Source organism: Asterias rubens, chromosome 4 (genome assembly GCF_902459465.1).
Source record: "Asterias rubens chromosome 4, eAstRub1.3, whole genome shotgun sequence".
NCBI classification, from domain to species: domain Eukaryota; kingdom Metazoa; phylum Echinodermata; class Asteroidea; order Forcipulatida; family Asteriidae; genus Asterias; species Asterias rubens.
In genome coordinates this window covers 7,003,385-7,022,731 of record NC_047065.1, presented here as the reverse complement: position 1 = coordinate 7,022,731, position 19,347 = coordinate 7,003,385, and the positions used below count along the sequence as shown (strand labels likewise).

The window sequence follows — 19,347 nt, the reverse complement described above, 5'->3', positions numbered from 1 at the left end:
TACGCCCCTGTCCGTCTCTTTTCCACCCCCTCTTCTGTTATTTAATTTCCAGAGCGTTTGTAGAGACGAAGCCTCTGGTGGTCGCTCGGTCTAGTCACTCACAAATCGTGCCGTGACGGCAGGTCACGGGCTTTTGATTTCGTCGAGGAGGAAGTGGAAATACCACGATAGAATTCCTCAAGAAAATATTCATCAAGTCTGCTTTTAGAAGGAAAGACTTAACAAATTACAAGGGTGGCCGCAAGAAGGATCTTCGCTATGCAAAGGTTTAGCGATCCACTAGGTAGTTTTACAAAGTGGGAGATGCACCGATAACAAGCGTTGTCTGACCGACAGTATGCCGGTAGCTGCCGTTGATTTCAAACACTTTCATGATCACGAGAAAGGAAGATTTGTGCGTCATTTTCAGGGCAAAATTAAATTCATATCCCGGTGTGTTTTTGCTCAGTGATGCGCTCTTCCTGCCAATAAGGGTATAGGTATGGGGAAGGGGGGGGGGGGGGGGGTGACGATATTTCATTTCCTCTGAAATGATTTTGACTAGAGGGTTCAGAGAGATAGATCGAACAAAACGATTCATTAAATCTAACAACGCGATTTTCTCTTATGTTCGCAATGTCAAGTTTATCACAGATTATGTACCTTCTTCCCTTTCCTATTTTGAATCATGACTGAGTCTTCTTTTCACTTCGGGTTTTTGAAAAGTGAATCCTGACAGCAACGATAACATTTTCCTATGGTATTAACTGACTGATAGCCTATATGCACTTTTGGTTTCCCTGTGAATCCACTTTGGGTTTCCTAAATGTGAATCTTGCTAATACTGAGGTATTTTGTCACTATATGTTTTCCTGATTGAGGTCCTTTTGCAGGTTGGGTTTTCATAATCTGAATTCACTTTGAGTTTCCTGAGTGTGAATTTGCCACAACTGAGGTGTTATTTCACTATGGGTTTTCCTGACTGAGGTCCTTTTGTACGTTGGGTTACCTAATCTAATCCACTTTGGTTTTCCTAAATGTGAATATGGGTTTTCCTGACTTAGGTCCTTTTGCACGTTGGGTTTTCCTACTCTGAATCCACTTTGGGTTTCCTAAATGTGAATCTTGCTAATACTGAGGTATTGTTTCACTATGGGTTTTCCTGACTGAGGTCCTTTTGTACGTTGGGTTTCCTAATCTAATCCACTTTGGTTTTCCTAAATGTGAATATGGGTTTTCCTGACTTAGGTCCTTTTGCACGTTGGGTTTTCATAATCTGAATCCACTTTGGGTTTCCTGAATGTGAATCTTGCTAATACTGAGGTATTTTTCCACTATGGGTTTTCCTGACTGAGGTCCCGTTGCACTTCATGTTTCCTAACGTGAATTCACTTTGGGTTTCCTGAATGTGAATCTTGCTAATACTGAGGTATTTTTCCACTATGGGCTTTCCTGACTGAGGTCCCGTTGCACTTCATGTTTCCTAACGTGAAATCACTTTGAACTTCCTAAACGTAAATCCTGATAACGAGGTATTCTTTTCTTAAGGTTTTTTTTAAATTTTGATTCTGAGTGAAGTCTTGTTTTCATCAAAGGAACACATTGCCTTGGATCGGTCGAGTTGGTCTTTGAAAAGCGTTTGTTATAAAACGCATATGGTTAGAAAGATGTTTTTAAAGTAGAATACAATGATCCACACACATTTACCTCGAAATTGCGTGGTTTCCCCTTGTACTTTGCGAACAAACACGGTCGGTCAATTGTGGGAGTCAAAAGTTAACTCCCATAAATTGCCGACCGTGTTTGTCGACGAGTTACAAGGAAAACCACGCAATTTTGACTGATCCTTGTGTGGATCATAATATTCTACTTTAGAAATATCTTTCTTTTCATATCCATTTTGTAACAAACGGTTACAAACGCTTTTAAAAGACCAACTCGACCGATACAAGGAAGCGTGTTCCTTCCAGGGGTTCTTTTGTGAATCATGATAACTGAGGTATTTTGTCATTAGTAGGTTTATAAATGCCGGTTGTAAAATATTCTTTCACCCTGGGTTTTCCCAAATGTGATTACTGATAACTAAGGTATTGTTTCTTCTTAAAGGTTTCTTTTTGAAGTCTAAATGGGGTATTTTTCCAATAAGAGTTTTTTATATGAATCCTGATAACTGACACTGTTTTTAAGGGTTTTCTTGTTCACTGGTACTTTTTCACTCTAGGCGTGTTAATTAATATCCTGGCGGTGGCCTTTTTCACTCTGTGGTTCACTGAATCATGACTTATCATTGTAAACTGAGGTCTGTTTTTAAACTTTCGATTTCTTATTACAATCCAGACTTCTGTATTATTTGAGTAGTCTAGTTGTAAGACACTGCTCTAGAATTGCGAGGGTCGTGGGTTCAAATCCCACTCGAGAGTAATATGCCTGTGATATTGTTTTTGCACAGGACTCGGGAAAGTACTGAGTATACAGTGCTAACACACATCGGTGTATGGATACATAACCAAAATTAGAATTAATATATTTGAGACATGTTTGTATTTCCTTTTCCCCTTCAAACTCACTTCAGCTTCGATATCCATCAGACTCATCCCCTTTTCCTCAATCACAGTCCCAATGTAATTTATTGGCGGGAAAAACATTTTGCTGAGCCGTGACCGTCCGTCTCCAAGGCCCTGAGACCACAACTCAAATCTGATTGCTAGATACCACAACTCGGTTGATCGTAAATAACTCGTCCTTTATAGAAACGAAACTTAATAGGAGCGACCTTGTGTATACGTCTGGTTCGAAATGCAGCTAATTTCCAGGAGACAAGATTCATGATGCAATTAATGTTGGGGAGTTATGGTCTAACTCGGTCGCAGTGGGGAAAACGTGTCAGTCATTTATTGTCTGATATACGGCCCTTCCTATATGTCAGTTGCTGCTGAATCGCAGATAATATTAGAGAAGATCAAGTGGGGCGCGTTTCATATTCGTAAGTGTGACGTCATTCCACTTGAGCCACATTTACTATACGTAAGCTATCTCAACTCAACGGTACTGGACTAGAAGCCCATAATAGCATTTGTATTGACTGGTGTATTGACTGTGACGAAATCTGGGCCCAATTTGATGGCCCTGTTGACTGTAAACAACGAATCGGCACTTACGGAAGCATGGAATTATGTGCTTACGTCAAGCGTATTTCAGGGGTTAGTGGGGAATTGTGACCTCTGCGCTAGCGGTTTCCACGTTACTTTGCATTTTAACGCTAACACAGCTATCGCAGAAATTCGGCCCTTTCTGGTCAGCGGCGAATGGTGATCGTAAGCACAGAATTCGGCGGTAAGCAGAGCCTTTATGGCCCTGTCGATATTTTGCATTAGACGCAAGATCTTTCCAGAATTGCCACTTTCTGCCAGTGTACTACAACAAGGAATGCATTTGGTAGATGACACACAAAGGTGTACCGCGCCATTGAAGCCTAAAATCCGGAAGTATAGCTAAACCTTGCGATGAATGAAATTCTTACTTATCAGGATTCATTGAGTTGCTGCTCTAGTTAACATGCAGCTGTAGTATGTCCACTTTATGTTTTTTTTTTCACGATTCTGGTTAAAGCCATTGGACACTTTCGGTTAACAGTATTTTCCAAAAGCCCACACTTCGTGTATCGCAACTGATATAAATAATAACAAACCTGTGAAAATTCAGGCTCAATCGGTCATCGGAGTCGGGAGAAAATAACGGGGGAAACCCACCCTTGTTTCCGCACGTTTCGCCGTGTCATGACAAGTGTTTTAAATAAATCTGTAATTCTCGACAACGAAAATTGATAATTGTTTTAAAGTTTTCTCGAAAAGTAAAGCATTTCATGGAACAATATTTCAAGAGAAGTCTTTCACCATTACCTTCTGTAAACCCTGTAAGTTATTGGTAAATCTGTGATTTTTATTTTGTCTGTGCCGAAAGTGTTGGTGGCTTTAAACATGTACCATGCTGGATAATCTGTCTCTTCTTCTTGCAAGCTATTTACTCTATGTACCTATGTTAGTCTTCATTGGTTTCACTATTTTACTCGGTCCTTAATATGATGTCTTCAACAACAATATAACAAATATTTAACTATTTCCCAACTTGTAATGGTTTACTTATTCTTCTTGATTCAATTTGAGATACAGCGTTGGTAACGCTGTTCAAACTGCGGATTATTGTAAACTAAACTTGTGATGTTGTTACAAATGAATTGAGAAAAGAGAGGTCCATCGTTGATTGATTATACTTTGTTGCTAAAAGTAAACTTTGAGTCCAGCAGAAAATAATGTATATTTTTGAATGTTTGCAAAAAGTGCTCGGCTTACATTTAAAGGTTTGCTAAGAAACCTGCTTATTAGTTATATGCTGAAAACTCACAAATCATTCCTTCATGTTAGACCTTTGTGAGAAACAACTTCCTCTGAAGTGACGTAGTTTCCGAAAAAGAAGTAATTTTCCAAGAATTTGATTTCGATACCTCAGATTTAGAATTTTGAGGTCTCGAAATCAAGCAACTTCTTGTGACCATGGTGCGACAAGGGTGTTTTTTTCTTTCATTAATATCGCGCAACTTCGACGACCGATTGAGTTAAAATTTTCACAGGTTTGTTATTTTATGCATATGTTGAGTTACACCAACTGTGAAAATTAGCCTTTGACAATTACCAATAGTGTCAAGTAACTTTAATTAATGTCAAAAACTCATCAATCATTCCTTCATGTTAGACCTCTGCTTAGTAACAAGCTCACATAATTAGATAAGACTTGAGCACATTTATTCATTTTATGAACACTACACAGAGTTATTTAAAACCTGAATGAAGCATTACAGGTTTTTGTCACATTTTTTTCATTAATATCTCGCAACTTCGACGACCGATTGAGTCAAAATTTTCACAGGTTTGTTATTTTATGCATACTTTTTTGTATGTTGAGTTACACCAATTGTGAAGACTAGCCTTTGACAATTACTAATAGTGTCAAGTAACTTTAATTAATGTCAAAAACTCACCAATCATTCCCTCATCTTAGACCTTTGTTTTAGTAACAAGCTCACATATCAGGTGAGACTTGAGCAAATGTACTCATTTTATTTTATGAACACTACACAAAGTTATTTTAAACCTGAATGAAGCTTGATAGGTTTTGGTAATAAGTACCTAATCTACCAACCAAAGCTCCGGGGGGATTGACTAGAGTTCTAGAGTTTGGAGTTCAATTGAAATATGTTTCTGCTCTATCATCGGGCGGATTCGGTTTTTTATTTACTCTAAGATGGAACAAGTTAATCGAACTCTCGACAGACTTTGTTGATAAAAAGAATATCCAATTGAGCATTAACTCTGCGACCCACACACAAATAAACAAATACCTTTTCAAACATTGACTACATTTTACAACAGTCACAGTTTGTTTTATTCAGTTTTAAATTGCTCAATCTGTGGTCGCATCGTTGATTCAGTATTCAGGGACTGTGAAATGCTTGTTTCTATCGTAAACCATGTTATTGTTTAATCAAATATGATTAGATGGGATTTGAGGCATTGCATCGTGAGGTATTAATGGTTTATGGTAACACCAAGAGTGTCTACTTTCTGCGGTAGATAGTATTCTGTTGTCGTGCTATATATTCTATTATGCGGAGTAGATTTTTCTGAATTCGGGAGACTTATTTGAATGATTCAATGTGTATCTATTTTCAGCAAATCGTCTACTCAGATGGTCATTAGTGTATTGCATGATTTCATAAAATTCTTTTTTGCATTGGAGCTCCTGGTAAAGGATTGATAACGAGTGGTCTTCGGTGTATTTATTTGGCAAAACAACTCATTTGGTTTTCTAATTTCTAAGTAAAACATTAAGTTGTTGATTTTTTTAAACAAAATTCTCCGGGATTTTTTTTTTTTAGCATGATAAGACAACACCTATACACTTTTTAACAAACAATATATAGTAGGCATAATGGTACGCTTCAAAAACTGGGTGTTAAAATTAACATAACATAACACTAATGTGTTTGCAGAAATATGTGTCGTTTTACTACCTTACACGGTGTAAAGGTTTCTACTTGTTATCTAAAACTGACGATAAATATTGATTACGTAATGTAGTTTTATCGCGAATCTCTCAGAAAAGCGCTCGAAAAGGGTATTCGAAATTATAGTTTTGTTTGTACAATTAAAATCTATTTAATTTGACACTTTCCATATTGATTGGAAACATTTTAAATAAAACTAAGCAAAGTTCGCGACTTGACAAGCAGATCTTTAACACCCCAGTTTGTGCAGTGTAAAACACAACACACCTTTTGTTTTCTTCTGCACAAAATACACGAAATAGTCAATTTAACACCCGAATGTTTCTTTACAATGTGTTATTTTCATCACAGGGTGAACGTCTGTGCTGTTTCGTCAGAAATTTGTCAATATCTTGACACACAACAATCATATTGTACTTTTCAAACTGTGTATACACTGTTACCCCTAAGTTGTTTAATTCAATTGATTTAATTTAAAGCGGATATTTTTTACACGTGTTATATTCCAAAGGACAACGCGTTTATTAACAAAAGGCAGGCGCTGACTTCATTTCTTGCTTTAAAGCCATTGAACACTTTTGGTAAACAATATTGTCCAAGGCTCACACTTCGTGTACCACAACTTATATATAAAATAACAAATCGGTGAAAATTAAGGCTCAATCGGTCATCGGAGTCGGGAGAAAATAACAGGAAAACCCACCCTTGTTTCCCCAAGTAAACATTTCATGGAATAATATTTCAAGATAAGTCTTTCACCATTACCTACTGTAAACCCTGTAAATTATTTGTAAATCTGTGAACTTTTATTTTTTTTTGTGTACCGAAAGTGTACGGCTTTAAAGGTACGGTACACGTTTGGTAATACTAAAGAAGGACCAGTATTCTCTATCGGTGTTTCCCATTACATGCATCAAATAAAAACTTTAAACATTTGGGCTCAATTGATCATCGAATTTGCAAAAAAATAATGAAAGCAAGGAAAATGAAAAACACCCTTCTTGTATTAATTTGTGCTTTTAGATGCCTACTAAAAGACTTCCGCGACAGTTTGTTATTATTTGAGTAAGAAATTACTTGTCTCTCAAAAACTACGTTACTTCAGAGGGAGCCGCTTCTCATAGTGTTTTATACTAAAGACAGTGGACACTATTGGTAGTTATCAAACACTAGTCTTCACAGTTGGTGTATCTCAACATATACATTAAATAACAAACCTGTGAAAATTTGAGCTCAATCGGTCATCGAACTTGCGAGATAATAATGAAAGAAAATAAACACCCTTACACGAAGTTGTGTGCGTTTAGATGGTTGATTTCGAGACCTCAAGTTCTAAATCTGAGGTCTCGAAATCAAAATCGTGGAAAATTACTTCTTTCTCGAACACTATGGCACTTCAGAGGGAGCCGTTTCTCACAATGTTTTATACCATCAACCTCTCCCCATTACTTGCCACCAAAAAACGTTTTTTTTTGCTAATAATTATTTTGAGTAATTACCAATAGTGTCCACTGCCTTTAACAGCTTTCCATTGTTCGTTACCATATAAGTTTGTATGCTAACAATAAATAATTTGAGTGATAACCATCAGTGTCCTGCCGCCGATTTCACCAAACTCTTCCTTACTTAGGATTAATCTTAGGACTTAGGACGGGTTCAGTTCCGTATCCAAATACGTAGGACGCATTGAACCCATCCTAATGTAAGGACGGGTTAGTACTCGTCCTAACTTGAGATAGGTTTAATCCCAGCCTTTCGTGAAATCGGCTGCAGTGCCTTAAATATTCAATCCCAGACTATCGGGCGGAAAGCTATCCGTTTAAAAACTGCACCGGAAAAAAAACACAATGCAGATGGGGCTGTTTCAACTCGTATTTAATTAACTGTTGGGGCAGGTGCCAGCCCCTAGAATGTTCACTGACTCGTGGTTGTCGTCATGAAATATTCATGGCTAATCAGTCGCTCCCAATCATATTCAGCACACACACACCTCGGCGCCTCATTAGTCACGTGACGCTTCATGCTCTCTTAGTTTGCAGCTTAAAGGGCCGACCTTTTATATACCGTAGGCAACTGCAATATACCCCCTATAGTATAAATACATTTTTTTTTCAGAGTCTCCTTAGGTTCAGAACTGACCCGGATGTCAGATCGTTGGACCTGACCCCAAAATAGGTCAGTATAATCCGGAGTTTCAAAAAAAGACGCATAAACTGAGTTAAATTCCACTGTATTGACAACTTTGTGTTCCGCACTGACCCCCTTATAGTCACTTTGACCGAGAGTGTCATAATGACGCAGATTCGGAGATGGGTATCCACTGTGTTGACCATCAGTTTCCGGATCAAGTTACCCAGAACTTGGTCAGGCTCCCCTGGGACCCGAAGTCCGGATTAGTTCTGACCCTGTTTTTTTTTTATACTATTACCATTGGACATGTCTATCGAAACAATGCTGGAAACATTTCCGACCGTTAAAACAAAATGCATAAAATTTAGTTATTCTGATGATAAATCCACAGTTCTTTGAAGAGTCGCATGACTTTTAGGAAATTATACTCTCCCAAACTCCGAAAGTGTTACGTCATCTTTAAAAAAAAGTTACAGCCCCCCCCCCCCAAAAAAAAAAAAGTGGCGTCGCAATGAAAAAAAATCAAAAATCAGACGGTCAGTATCCCCAGCGCATGAAATCAATCGATCAACGCGAACTTCCGTACCCCCGTGCTAAACTGACTACAAGCCCCGTCTGTCATTGGTTATGTCGGGCAGACTTATCAAGCTATAATACGGAGAGTTCGAGTTCTTATTGACAGTTTCTTCTTCTTGTTTTTGTGTTTCCCGTCTCAGAACAGTAAGATGCTCTGACTGACAGGTCATAAAGCTGTTAAGCAGAACATATTGATTGACAATTTACTTTGCTAAGCAAAAAATGAATGGGGCAGTACCAGCCACATTAATGTCAACTTTTTGTATATTTTCTGCGCTAGCTGTGTATTAAGCGACTAATGTTTCAAGTAACTTGGAGTTTCCAAGCGCACAAACACAAAATCCATGCTAACCCGTGAAATACTCTTGCAGACGTAATCGCAAAATTCCCTGAATTCCGTAAGCAGCAGATCCGTGAAATAAAAACTGCGATCCGGATTTCAGTGGTTGGCGTAGCCTTGCTCAAGGCAGTCGAATTATTCACTCCGAAAAAAGACCGCCGCTGTATAAAAAAAAAACGTATTCACTGTGCGTAACATCGCACGACACGATGCCCCCGTACACTATCCGCATGCGGAGGCCGTCAGGAGTGGTACGAGTGCGGATGACTTGTGTGCACAGTAGTCGTACGATGACAGTGTGTATATGGGTGGGCCATGCGGTGTGATCGCAAGCACCACACAGAGGGTATACGGGTGGGTTTACAGCGCGGCGTCTTTTCGGAGCGAATAATGCGACTGCCTTGAGCAAGGCTATGGTTGGGCGGGGGGGGGGGGGCAGTCGAATTCAGACAGAGGTCGAGTCAAAACTTGTTGTTGACACTTTTTGAAACTTTCATCTCATCCACTTTAAAAAGTCCTACGGGTGATTGACTTTAAAGATTCGGCCATTTTTCAATCAATAATACTCCTGTCCCAAAAATGCCTTTGGGTGTCTTCTCTATTTTCAGTGTAGAGAATAATTGTAGAGCAAATTCCAGATTGCTAGATGATTTGATAGATTGTTGTTTGTCCAACTTCTTGGAATGGCCCCTTATTATTTGGTTGACGACACAATCCTTTCATCCCCTTCTCCATCGTCAACCATGGGGTCTAGAGGCTCGTGCTGACGGCCCACACAGAGGGGAGCACCCTCCTCATAATACAACAAGTACCAAAAATGCCTTCGGTTCATCACCACTCATATTTCGAACCCTGTGATTAACTCCAAAGAGGAGTTGGGGACCCATGTCAGATAATGTTACCTATTAGATACAGCTTAGTGCCAAGAATCGCGTGAGAGACACCAAATCTCCTGGGATACGAACGAAAGGCAAGTGTGAAATCAAACCTGGACAGGTCTATTTTAAAAAAAATGCCTTTTTTTCTGAAGGGAGGTTAAGAATGCATGCCTGATTAACGTCACGGTTGGAATGGTAGATTTATGCTCTTTTACAAAGCTTCATTAGTCTGTTTATAGGACCGTTACATGGGATGGGACAGTGTTTGTGGTTGTCAAAGTATTTTGTGACCAACATTTTGAAACTGTGGTCCAGTTCTGTTCCTACAAGATGTGTAGCATCTGCTTTAGCCAGTTTTGGAGGCTTTCATCGCTTTTTTGATTTACCCCGATTTTGTTATAATGCAGCAATGGCATCGTACTAGAAAGTTGATAGAGTTTGGAAAATGAAAAGACGAGTTTTTGAAAGGGGTAAGATTGTGTCAGCTTGGATTTATGGTGTTACTAAACATGCCAATCTGCCTTACTTCAGTTACTGATGAAAACGGATAATATATCTTTCTATTTTATTATAATTAAGAAAGCCACACAAGAGGAACATTGCTCGTAAAAGTCAATGCCTGATTGCAAATTTGCCCATCTAAAAATAATAACATTAAAGACACTGGACCATATCCATAAAAAAAAAGAAAAATGAATATATGGGATACACCAAGTGAGAATACATGTCTTTGACAATGTTACCAAAGTTGTCCAGCCGTCGATTTCACAAAACTCTTCCTAACTTAGGATTACTCTTAGTACTTAGGACGAGTCCCAACCCTGCACTGTAGCATGCAGACCTTAAAGACACTGGACACTATTGGTAATTGTCTCAACATACACATAGAAATAACAAACCTGTGAAAATTTTAGCTCAATGGTCGTCGAAGTTGCGAGATAACTATGAAAGGAAAAAACACCCTTGTCACACGAAGTTGTGTGGTTTTAGATGGTTGATTTCGAGACCTCAAATTCTAAATCTGAGGTCTCGAAATCAAATTCGTGGAAAATTACTTCGTTCTCGGAAACTATGGCACTTCAGAGGGAGCTGTTTCTCACAATGTTTTATAGATGCCTTTAAGATTAATCCTAAGTTAGGAAGTTAGGACGAGTTACCTGCCTAACTCGAGATAGGATTAATCCTAGCGTTTCGTGAAATCGGCATCAGTGCTTTTAAATGGAAGGTATACGTTTACTAATCACTCTAAGAACAATAACAATGACTTTACTTGGTTAGAAGTATAAACAGCAGCTTTCGACGGTATCAAGCATTTTGAGAACCGTTTCACCTCGAGGAAATGTAGTAATGGAAACATATATCAGTTTATTTCCTCCGAAATTTGAATCTGAGAAACGTTTCTGTATTCCAATTACTGATTAGTCTTGCTATGTGTTGACATAACCGCTCCAGATTTCCGGTGCTACTCAAAAACAAAACGTCATTTTGAAATAAAAATGTCATAGGGTATAGTTTTGTTGTTTACGTCTAAATTATAGGATTAAAACAACCAAACGGTTCCAAAAACCAAAGGTATACGGTTCCCTTTAAAAGATGAGAGAAGTTTACATTTTAATTGTATTTTAAGCCCCAATCATATATCAGGTTTTGGTCGACGGACTTAAAAACAATGTTGTCTTCATATTGGCACTCTTATAAACGGCGTGGCCCGGGGAGCAGGAAGACGATACGTTGCTGGGCCGTGGTATCCCAACAAGTTACCCCGTAGCTTGTGATGGTACGGCGCAGAGTACGACTAAAGAAACGAAGAAGAAAAAAAAACACTAAGACAAAGGGATGATGAAGATTGCAACCCGAGCAGAAGGAATGTGGACAATTTATGAATTCTCCTCAGGCTAAAGCTCAGACGCAAAGCAAAGGGTAATTTACAGACGATCTTTGAGATGACTCCGAGGCTCAGTTTAGTCGCTGATGGTCGTTGATTATGATCCCGGGTGCATCGTTCATTTTTCTACGGCTTCATTTTAGGCGCTTTGAACTGGTCAAGTGCCTCGGACCTCGGTCGATAGTGAAGTGCGGGTCCAAACTGTAGTTAATAACTTTCAATCTAGTTGTTTGTTTTCCCCTTTGTTTTAAAATACTAAATCCAATGTTGAGTGATTCAAGCCTTGAAATTAGATTTAAAAAAAACACCATTGTTTTAAAGGCAAAATATGCAGTTAGTTTTTGTTAACCATTTGATTGATTTAAAACCTTTCTTAACAGTCAAGCTAACAAGTGAACATTTCAAAAGTGAACATTATTTTCAAAAGGTGTTCGCGTTTTTTTTATATAGATAATCCAGGAAACGTTACAGAATGTTAATTTTGGGGCATAACAACTATTGAATTGTTTTGAAATCCCTGCGATTTAGGCATGTTTCCACAGAGAAAGGTCGTCAGGGAGACTACGTTGGAATGGCACCGTCAAAACGCACTTTAGAATAGCTGCATTTCCGCGTTATTTTCCCCAGCCAATCGAACATTACAGTAGTTGTTTTGCAAAACAGTCGCTGGCAGTGTAAGCACTTTATGCAATCCACCATAATACATAAAATGACAAACATGTAAAGTTTAAGATCGATTGGCCATCTGGGTAACGAGAAAATAGTAATAAACTGATTTTTGCATGACTTCGATAAAAAAAAAAATAATAATAATAATAAAACGCTTACTGAGCGATAAACTCTAAACGAGAAATTAGTTCTGTTTGTTTCTCGTCAAAAACGACATTTAAGAAATAAATATGCCAAGGAACGGTTTTCTACTATCATCATCATTAGACCGTGTAATTATTATGTAAATCTGTGATCTTAGACGTGTTTTTTTTTCTCTTACAAATTCTGTAATGTTCCATTAAGAAAGTGCTTTGGCCGAAGGGCTTTCGACTCGGCTCATTAATACAGAGCGCGCAATCACGACCTCATCCACGGATACCCATTCGGTCACATGGGAGCGAATCATGAGCAACTGGCAAACCCACAACATGCGCGCTGTGCAAACAACTGCCAATCACTATCCCCCACTTGTAAACCCAAGTTGTCAGTGTATGTGCGTTCAACATTCGTGGGATGAATTGATAGTAGTTTCTCACATTGGTAACACTTACATTTTATAAATACATGGCCTGACATTCTTTATGTTAAACTATTAAAATTGATGGAGCTGCTGTGTGCACTTTGAATGTAATAAACAAGTTTTGGTCATGATAAACAAAATAATTCAAATTTTAGCCTTTGGTTAAGTAATAATGAAGTGGCAATTTTCAGTAAAATATTTACATCTGAAGACAAAATTAATGGTACAACTTGCCTTATAAATACATGGCCTGAAGTTCTTTGTGTTAAACTATTAAAATTGATGGAGCTGCTGTGTGCACTTTGGTCATGATAAACAAAATAATCAAAATTTTAGCCTTTGGTTAAGTGATAATGAGGTTCAAAGGAGCAATTTTTTCAGTGACATATTTTCCTCTGAAGACAAATGCAAACCTGAACTTACAGTTTTAATTGGGCAGAAGACGGTCATATAGGCAGCCCCCAGTTTGACCTGAGGTCATATAGGCAGCCCCAGGTTGACCTGAGGTCATATAGGCAGCCCCCAGGTTGACCTGAGGTCATATATAGGCATCCCCAGGTTGACCTGAGGTCATATAGGCAGCCCCCAGGTTGACCTGAGGTTATATAGGCAGCCCCCAGGTTGACCTGAGGTCATATAGGCAGCCCCCAGGTTGACCTGAGGTCATATAGGCAGCCCCCAGGATGAACTGAGGTCATATAGGCAGCCCCAGGTTGACCTGAGGTCATATAGGCAGCCCCCCAGGTTGACCTGAGGTCATATAGGCAGCCCTCAGGTTGACCTGAGGTCATGCAGCCCCCAGGTTGACCGGAGGTCATATAGGCAGCCCCCAGGTTGACCTGAGGTCATATAGGCAGCCCCCAGGTTGACCTGAGGTCATATAGGCAGCCCCCAGGTTGACCTGAGGTCATATAGGCAGCCCCCAGGTTGACCTGAGGTTTGCCGGTGATGTGATGATACAGAGACAAAAACGTGTGAAAGTCGCAGTACAAAAGTCAAGCAGTCACTAGTCACCCACGATGCACTTGTTACGGAAGTTTCACACATCTCTGTCCTTTCTCTATGGACAAAGTATGTTTTTAACAGATACTTTTAAATTTATAATGTTAAAGGAACACGTTGCTTTGGATCGGTCGAGTTGGTCTTTGAAAAGCGTTCTGTAACCGTTTGTTATAAAATCGATATGGTTAGAAAGATGTTGTATAGGTAGAATACAATGATCTTCACAAATATGCCTCGAAATTGCGTGGTTTTCGTTTTACCTCGTCGACAAACACGGTCGGCCATTTATGGGATTCAAAAATTTGACTCCCATAAATGGCCGACCGTGTTAGTTCGCGACGTAAAATGAAAACTGTGCAATTTTGAGTGATACTTGTGTAGATCATTATATTCGACTTTTAAAACATCTTTTTAACCATATGCATTTCATAACAAACGGTTTCAAACGCTTTTCATAGACCAACTCGTCCGATCCAAGGCAACGTGTTCCTTTAATGTAAGGTGAAACACTGTCATTTGTAATGTGATTGGCAAAGCTAATTCAGAGGCCGCCATTTTGTTGCTATCTTTTCGGCACGCTTATGCGCTATGTATACGTATAGGCACACGACGTCACAACTTTATAAACAAGGAAACGTTTTCGTGGTCTTAACCAATAACTGTTTCGGTTGAATTTGCACAACTGGTTTTAGCCGCGAAATCGTACCCTGGTCGACTGCGAAAACTTCACAGATGAGAACACTTCACAGATGTTGGATTTGTTCCAACTGTTTCAGCTGTTGATTTGTTCGAAGAGGCGACTGAGAATGTGCCCATCTGTCTTCAGGCGCTGCATTAGTCACACGTTGACTGTTCTGTGTCATCGCAAGGTCGAGACGAGGACGGAATTAAGTATTGCGGCATTACGCTGGCCTGGATAAGGCCACTAATAGCGTAATAGGTGTGTTTCCTACCGGGGTCTAGACCTGTGTATTTATACAGTTGCGACATACATTTTTATTGGTCTATTTTGATTGAAGGGTCATTTTTGTTTTACTGGGCCGACTGTCAAAAATAAATGACTTTTGAACTTTGGACCTCGACACTAAACTCAAAACCTACTTGTTCATTCAGCCTCGTCATTAATCCTTTGCTGTTCTGTTTTTCTCTCTTTTCTCGCTTTGTTCTTGTTTCATTTATTGTTTAGCGCTTTGATCTGTGTTAAAGGCGTTAAAATACCCGTATTATTATAAAGAGAGAGCCCGGGCAGGACTGGTGAGTTTTTAGGGGTTACCCATTGAAAATAAATGATTGGTTGATGACATAGCCCTCAAACTAGACTGTATCGGCGTCTATACACCGTTGAGAAGCGTCTTTTTAAATGTCGCATTGGTCTAATTAATGACTGGAATATTATTCTTTATGACCCAATAAAGTGTTCTTTCATCAGGACCAGATAAGTTCATTTAGAACGTACTAATCAGTGCTCATCATACTATAAGTTAAGTCTAATGGCAATGTTTTTTCGTGTTCTACGTCTAGTACTATAAGGAATGCGTCTGAAGCCGAAATAAAAACAATACAAGGCTGTATATCTCGACTCGTTCACTGATTTTTTTCTTCTTCGCTTTTCCCCCTTTTTCCATCTTCTTTTTCCGAACACCTCGCAGCTGCAGTTAGCCGTACAGCAGTGTCCATGTCCCGTTCGTTTCCGATCAATGTTTTCGATTTTTTTTCACAGTTTCACAGTTTTACCGCTCGAGTCTTGCTTGAGTTTACCGCCAGTCAGTCACTCACCTGCTCGAGACGACCACACATTGCAGACAGAATATTTCCTCATCCATGTGTTTTCTCTCCATCCTCCCGTTTATGCACAGCTCCGGGCCTTCCCTGTAATCGACACCTCAGATTTGTTCCTCCTTATTTTGTAGTAAAGGCTTAAAGGCACTGGACACCTTTGGTAATATTATCAAAGACCAGCATTTCTCACTTGGTGTATCCCAACATTAATTTAACGTATAAAATACAACATCTGTGAAATTTTTTAACTCATTTGGTCATCGAAGTTGCAGAGAATAATGAAAGAACAAACACGATTGTTGGACAAATTTGTGTGCTTTCAGATGCCTTAAAAAAAACTTTCATGCCTAAAGTCGTATATTATTAAGTGAGAAAATACGGAATATGGAATATAAAAATATTTTTAAAAAAGTGAGAAAATACCTCTCAAAAACCAACTTACCTCAGTTGGAGCTATTTCTAACGATGTTTTTAAATATTTTTTGTTGACTATCAACAGCTCCCCATTGCTCGTTACCAAGTTATTTGTTATGCTAAAAACATTTGAGTATTAACAGTGCCCAGTGCCTTTAAGTGAAGGTTTAATAGACATAACCAATCTTGACGAAAGTAGAGTTTGTCATTTTCCCCTTCGGCTGGTTCATGATAGTGAGTATAGCCTGTAACTGTTTCCCTTCGACCGGTTGTATCGCATGTAGTTAGTTAAAGAAACCGGGCACTCGATCGTCTCAGCCCAAAGGACACTTCCGGCTGGTTGACAGGGAATAAGACGTTTTGGACAAACAAATTACGCGGGAAAATTGTTCTTACTGAACACGAAATATTCCCTCTGAAACTGGAGTACATTTTTCAGGAATTAGTATAAGACTTCCCGAAACTCCCATATCTTGAAATGTAACGCGCATAAATGGGTGAGTGGTTGCGTGTAATTTTTGTGTACAAACACTTTCAGTAATGGATACAGAACTAATATCTTACAAACTTTCCCATGTCCTACGAATCACAAACATAATAATAATAGTGGCTTCTTATATATAGCGCACTTATCCGTCACTCAGTGTCGCTTCTGGCGCTGTAACACATTATTTCCTGCAAGATGTGAGACTACGTTTGAATTATGAGACCTAATCATTTTATAGCACCGTGTAGTGTTTCACAAGGTGTTGTGGCGCATTTTGCTTCCGATCAGACCAGGAACACTGGGCCGAACCCCTTCTCTTTATGAATAAGTGCACTCACTGGTTCTTTTACGTGCGTTGAACAACACACGGGACCAAAGACTTTACATCCCCTCCGAAGGACGAAGCAATGGTTAAGTGTCTTGCTCAAGATCAACTGGTGTCACGACTCTCGAACCCACACTCTGCTGAACGCGAGAGCTTGAGTCCGGTGCTTTTACCTTAACCATGGAGGTACCTGAACCAACATACAGAGACCAACTTTAAACAGTGCAAGCCGACATATGCACTAAGATACCAAGCGCTCCTACACCCTTGGTGATGTGACTCATATTTACAATGCAAACTATGGTAGTCAACTAATGTTAAAGGCAGTGGACACTATTGGTAATTGTCAAAGACTACCCTTCACAGTTGGTGTATCTCAACATATGCATAAAATAACAAAGCTGTGAAAATTTGAGCTCAGTCGGTCATCGAACTTGCGAGATAATAATGAAAGAAAAAACACGTATCACCCGAAGTTGTGTGCGTTTAGAGGGTTGATTTCGAGACCTCAAGTTCTAAATCTGAGGTCTCGAAATCAAATTCGTAGAAAATTACTTCTTTCTCAAAAACTATGGCACTTCAGAGGGAGCCGTTTCTCACAATGTTTTATACCATCAACCTCTCCCCAAAGGCAAATTATTATTTTGAGTAATTACCAATAGTGTCCACTGCCTTTAAAGATTCAAATTTCAGTCTCAGTTTGTCTTAATTAGTTGAAGGTGTAGCATTGTGTGGCGTCTTGGAATGCATGTGGGGTTTCGTGCCAAGGTAGTCACTTGTGAATATCTTCCTTCGGGCAGACAGTCTCAAGAGACCCCGGGCGGTTAATGTCGTTGTTTTAACAACCTGTTACTGTTAGTGTCAAATAACTTGACTATTGATAACCAACAATATTGGTAGAGAGAATAAAATAAGATAATGAAAATGATTACATATTTTTTTTTTGGAAGCCCTGATGAGTAAAAACCTCGACAGAGCACCACTATCACACTAGTCGTACCAGCTGTAATTTTGTGTTCGATATTATTTATTAACGTACCGTGCCATAAGAACATGAGGGCTCTAGCGAAATGTATAGCGTGTTCAAAAATTAATAGTCAATGGGGGCTATTTAAAATTAATAGTCAATGTTTAACAGTTCAAAATTCAGTTTTTATAAATACAAATTCATGCACGTTTTACAAACGAAAAAAGACGACAAATTACCAACCTGGCCAAGATTGTCATAATTTCTGATCTGTTTGTAAAATGATTTGTTTAAAGGCACTGGACACTATCGGTAATTGTCAAAGACCAGTCTCCTCACTTGGTGTAGCTCAACATGAACATAAAAAAACAAACCTGTGAAAATTTGAGCTCAATTAGTCGTCGAAGTTGCGAGATAACTATGAAAGAAAATATCACCCTTGTCACACGAAGTTGTGTGTGTTTAGATAGTTGATTTCGAGACTTCAAATTCTAATTCTGAGGTCTCGAAATCAAATTCGTGGAAAATTACTTCTTTTTCGAAAACTATGTCACTTCAGAGGGAACCGTTTCTCACAATGTTTTATACCATCAACCTCTCCCCATTACTCGTTACCAAGTAAGGTTTTATGCTAATAAATATTTTGAGTATTAATTACCAATAGTGTCCACTGCCTTTAACCCAGGAAAACACATTATAAAGAAATAATGTTTCTTGAGGCATTACTTTGTTCTCCATTGTTTTATGTAGCTATTCAATGATTCGATTTTGTATTAGAGTTGACTATTCTGAATGGTGCCCATAATGATCGCTTCTTTATACATTACGTGGCCGAATGACTCATGGATATACCACTGCTAATAACACTGTGGTAAGAGTATTCAAGGCAAATATTTTCGTTAAAAAAAATGAGGTAGCACACTAAGATGAGGAAATCAACAGAAACAAAGTTGAAAGTTTATCCAGTGATCAAACAAATAATTATTGCTGCATGATTTAAGCACAACGAATGTACATATATCACTGCGCGGACTTTTTTAAAGTAAAAGATTGATGCATTGTTTGTTTGAAATATCCAACCACTAATGTTTTAATGTCATTAATATATTGCTGGTTTGTCACTTGCACTTTCAGGTCCAGCGACAGTCGTGGCTTGCAGTATATTCGTCCTGAGTATGGACGAAGTCACGGAAGTTACAATGGTGAGTTTTTGTTATCAAACTTATCCCCTAAGAGTGAATAATTTACAAGAATATTGTTGGAGACAAAGGCTGGTTTGCAGCACAAGATTTA

General features: G+C 38.9%; 1 protein-coding gene across 1 annotated transcript in view; it reads left to right on the top strand.

The window, feature by feature from the left end:
- Positions 1 to 19,193: 19,193 nt before the first annotated feature.
- Positions 19,194 to 19,347, top strand: part of LOC117289754 (glycine receptor subunit alpha-3-like) — a 35,332-nt gene continuing 35,178 nt past the window's right edge. The window contains exon 1 of the mRNA XM_033771019.1: positions 19,194 to 19,256. Coding sequence (XP_033626910.1) covers positions 19,230 to 19,256 — 27 coding nt within the window. The 5' untranslated portion in view covers positions 19,194 to 19,229. The remainder of the gene's footprint in view (positions 19,257 to 19,347) is intronic.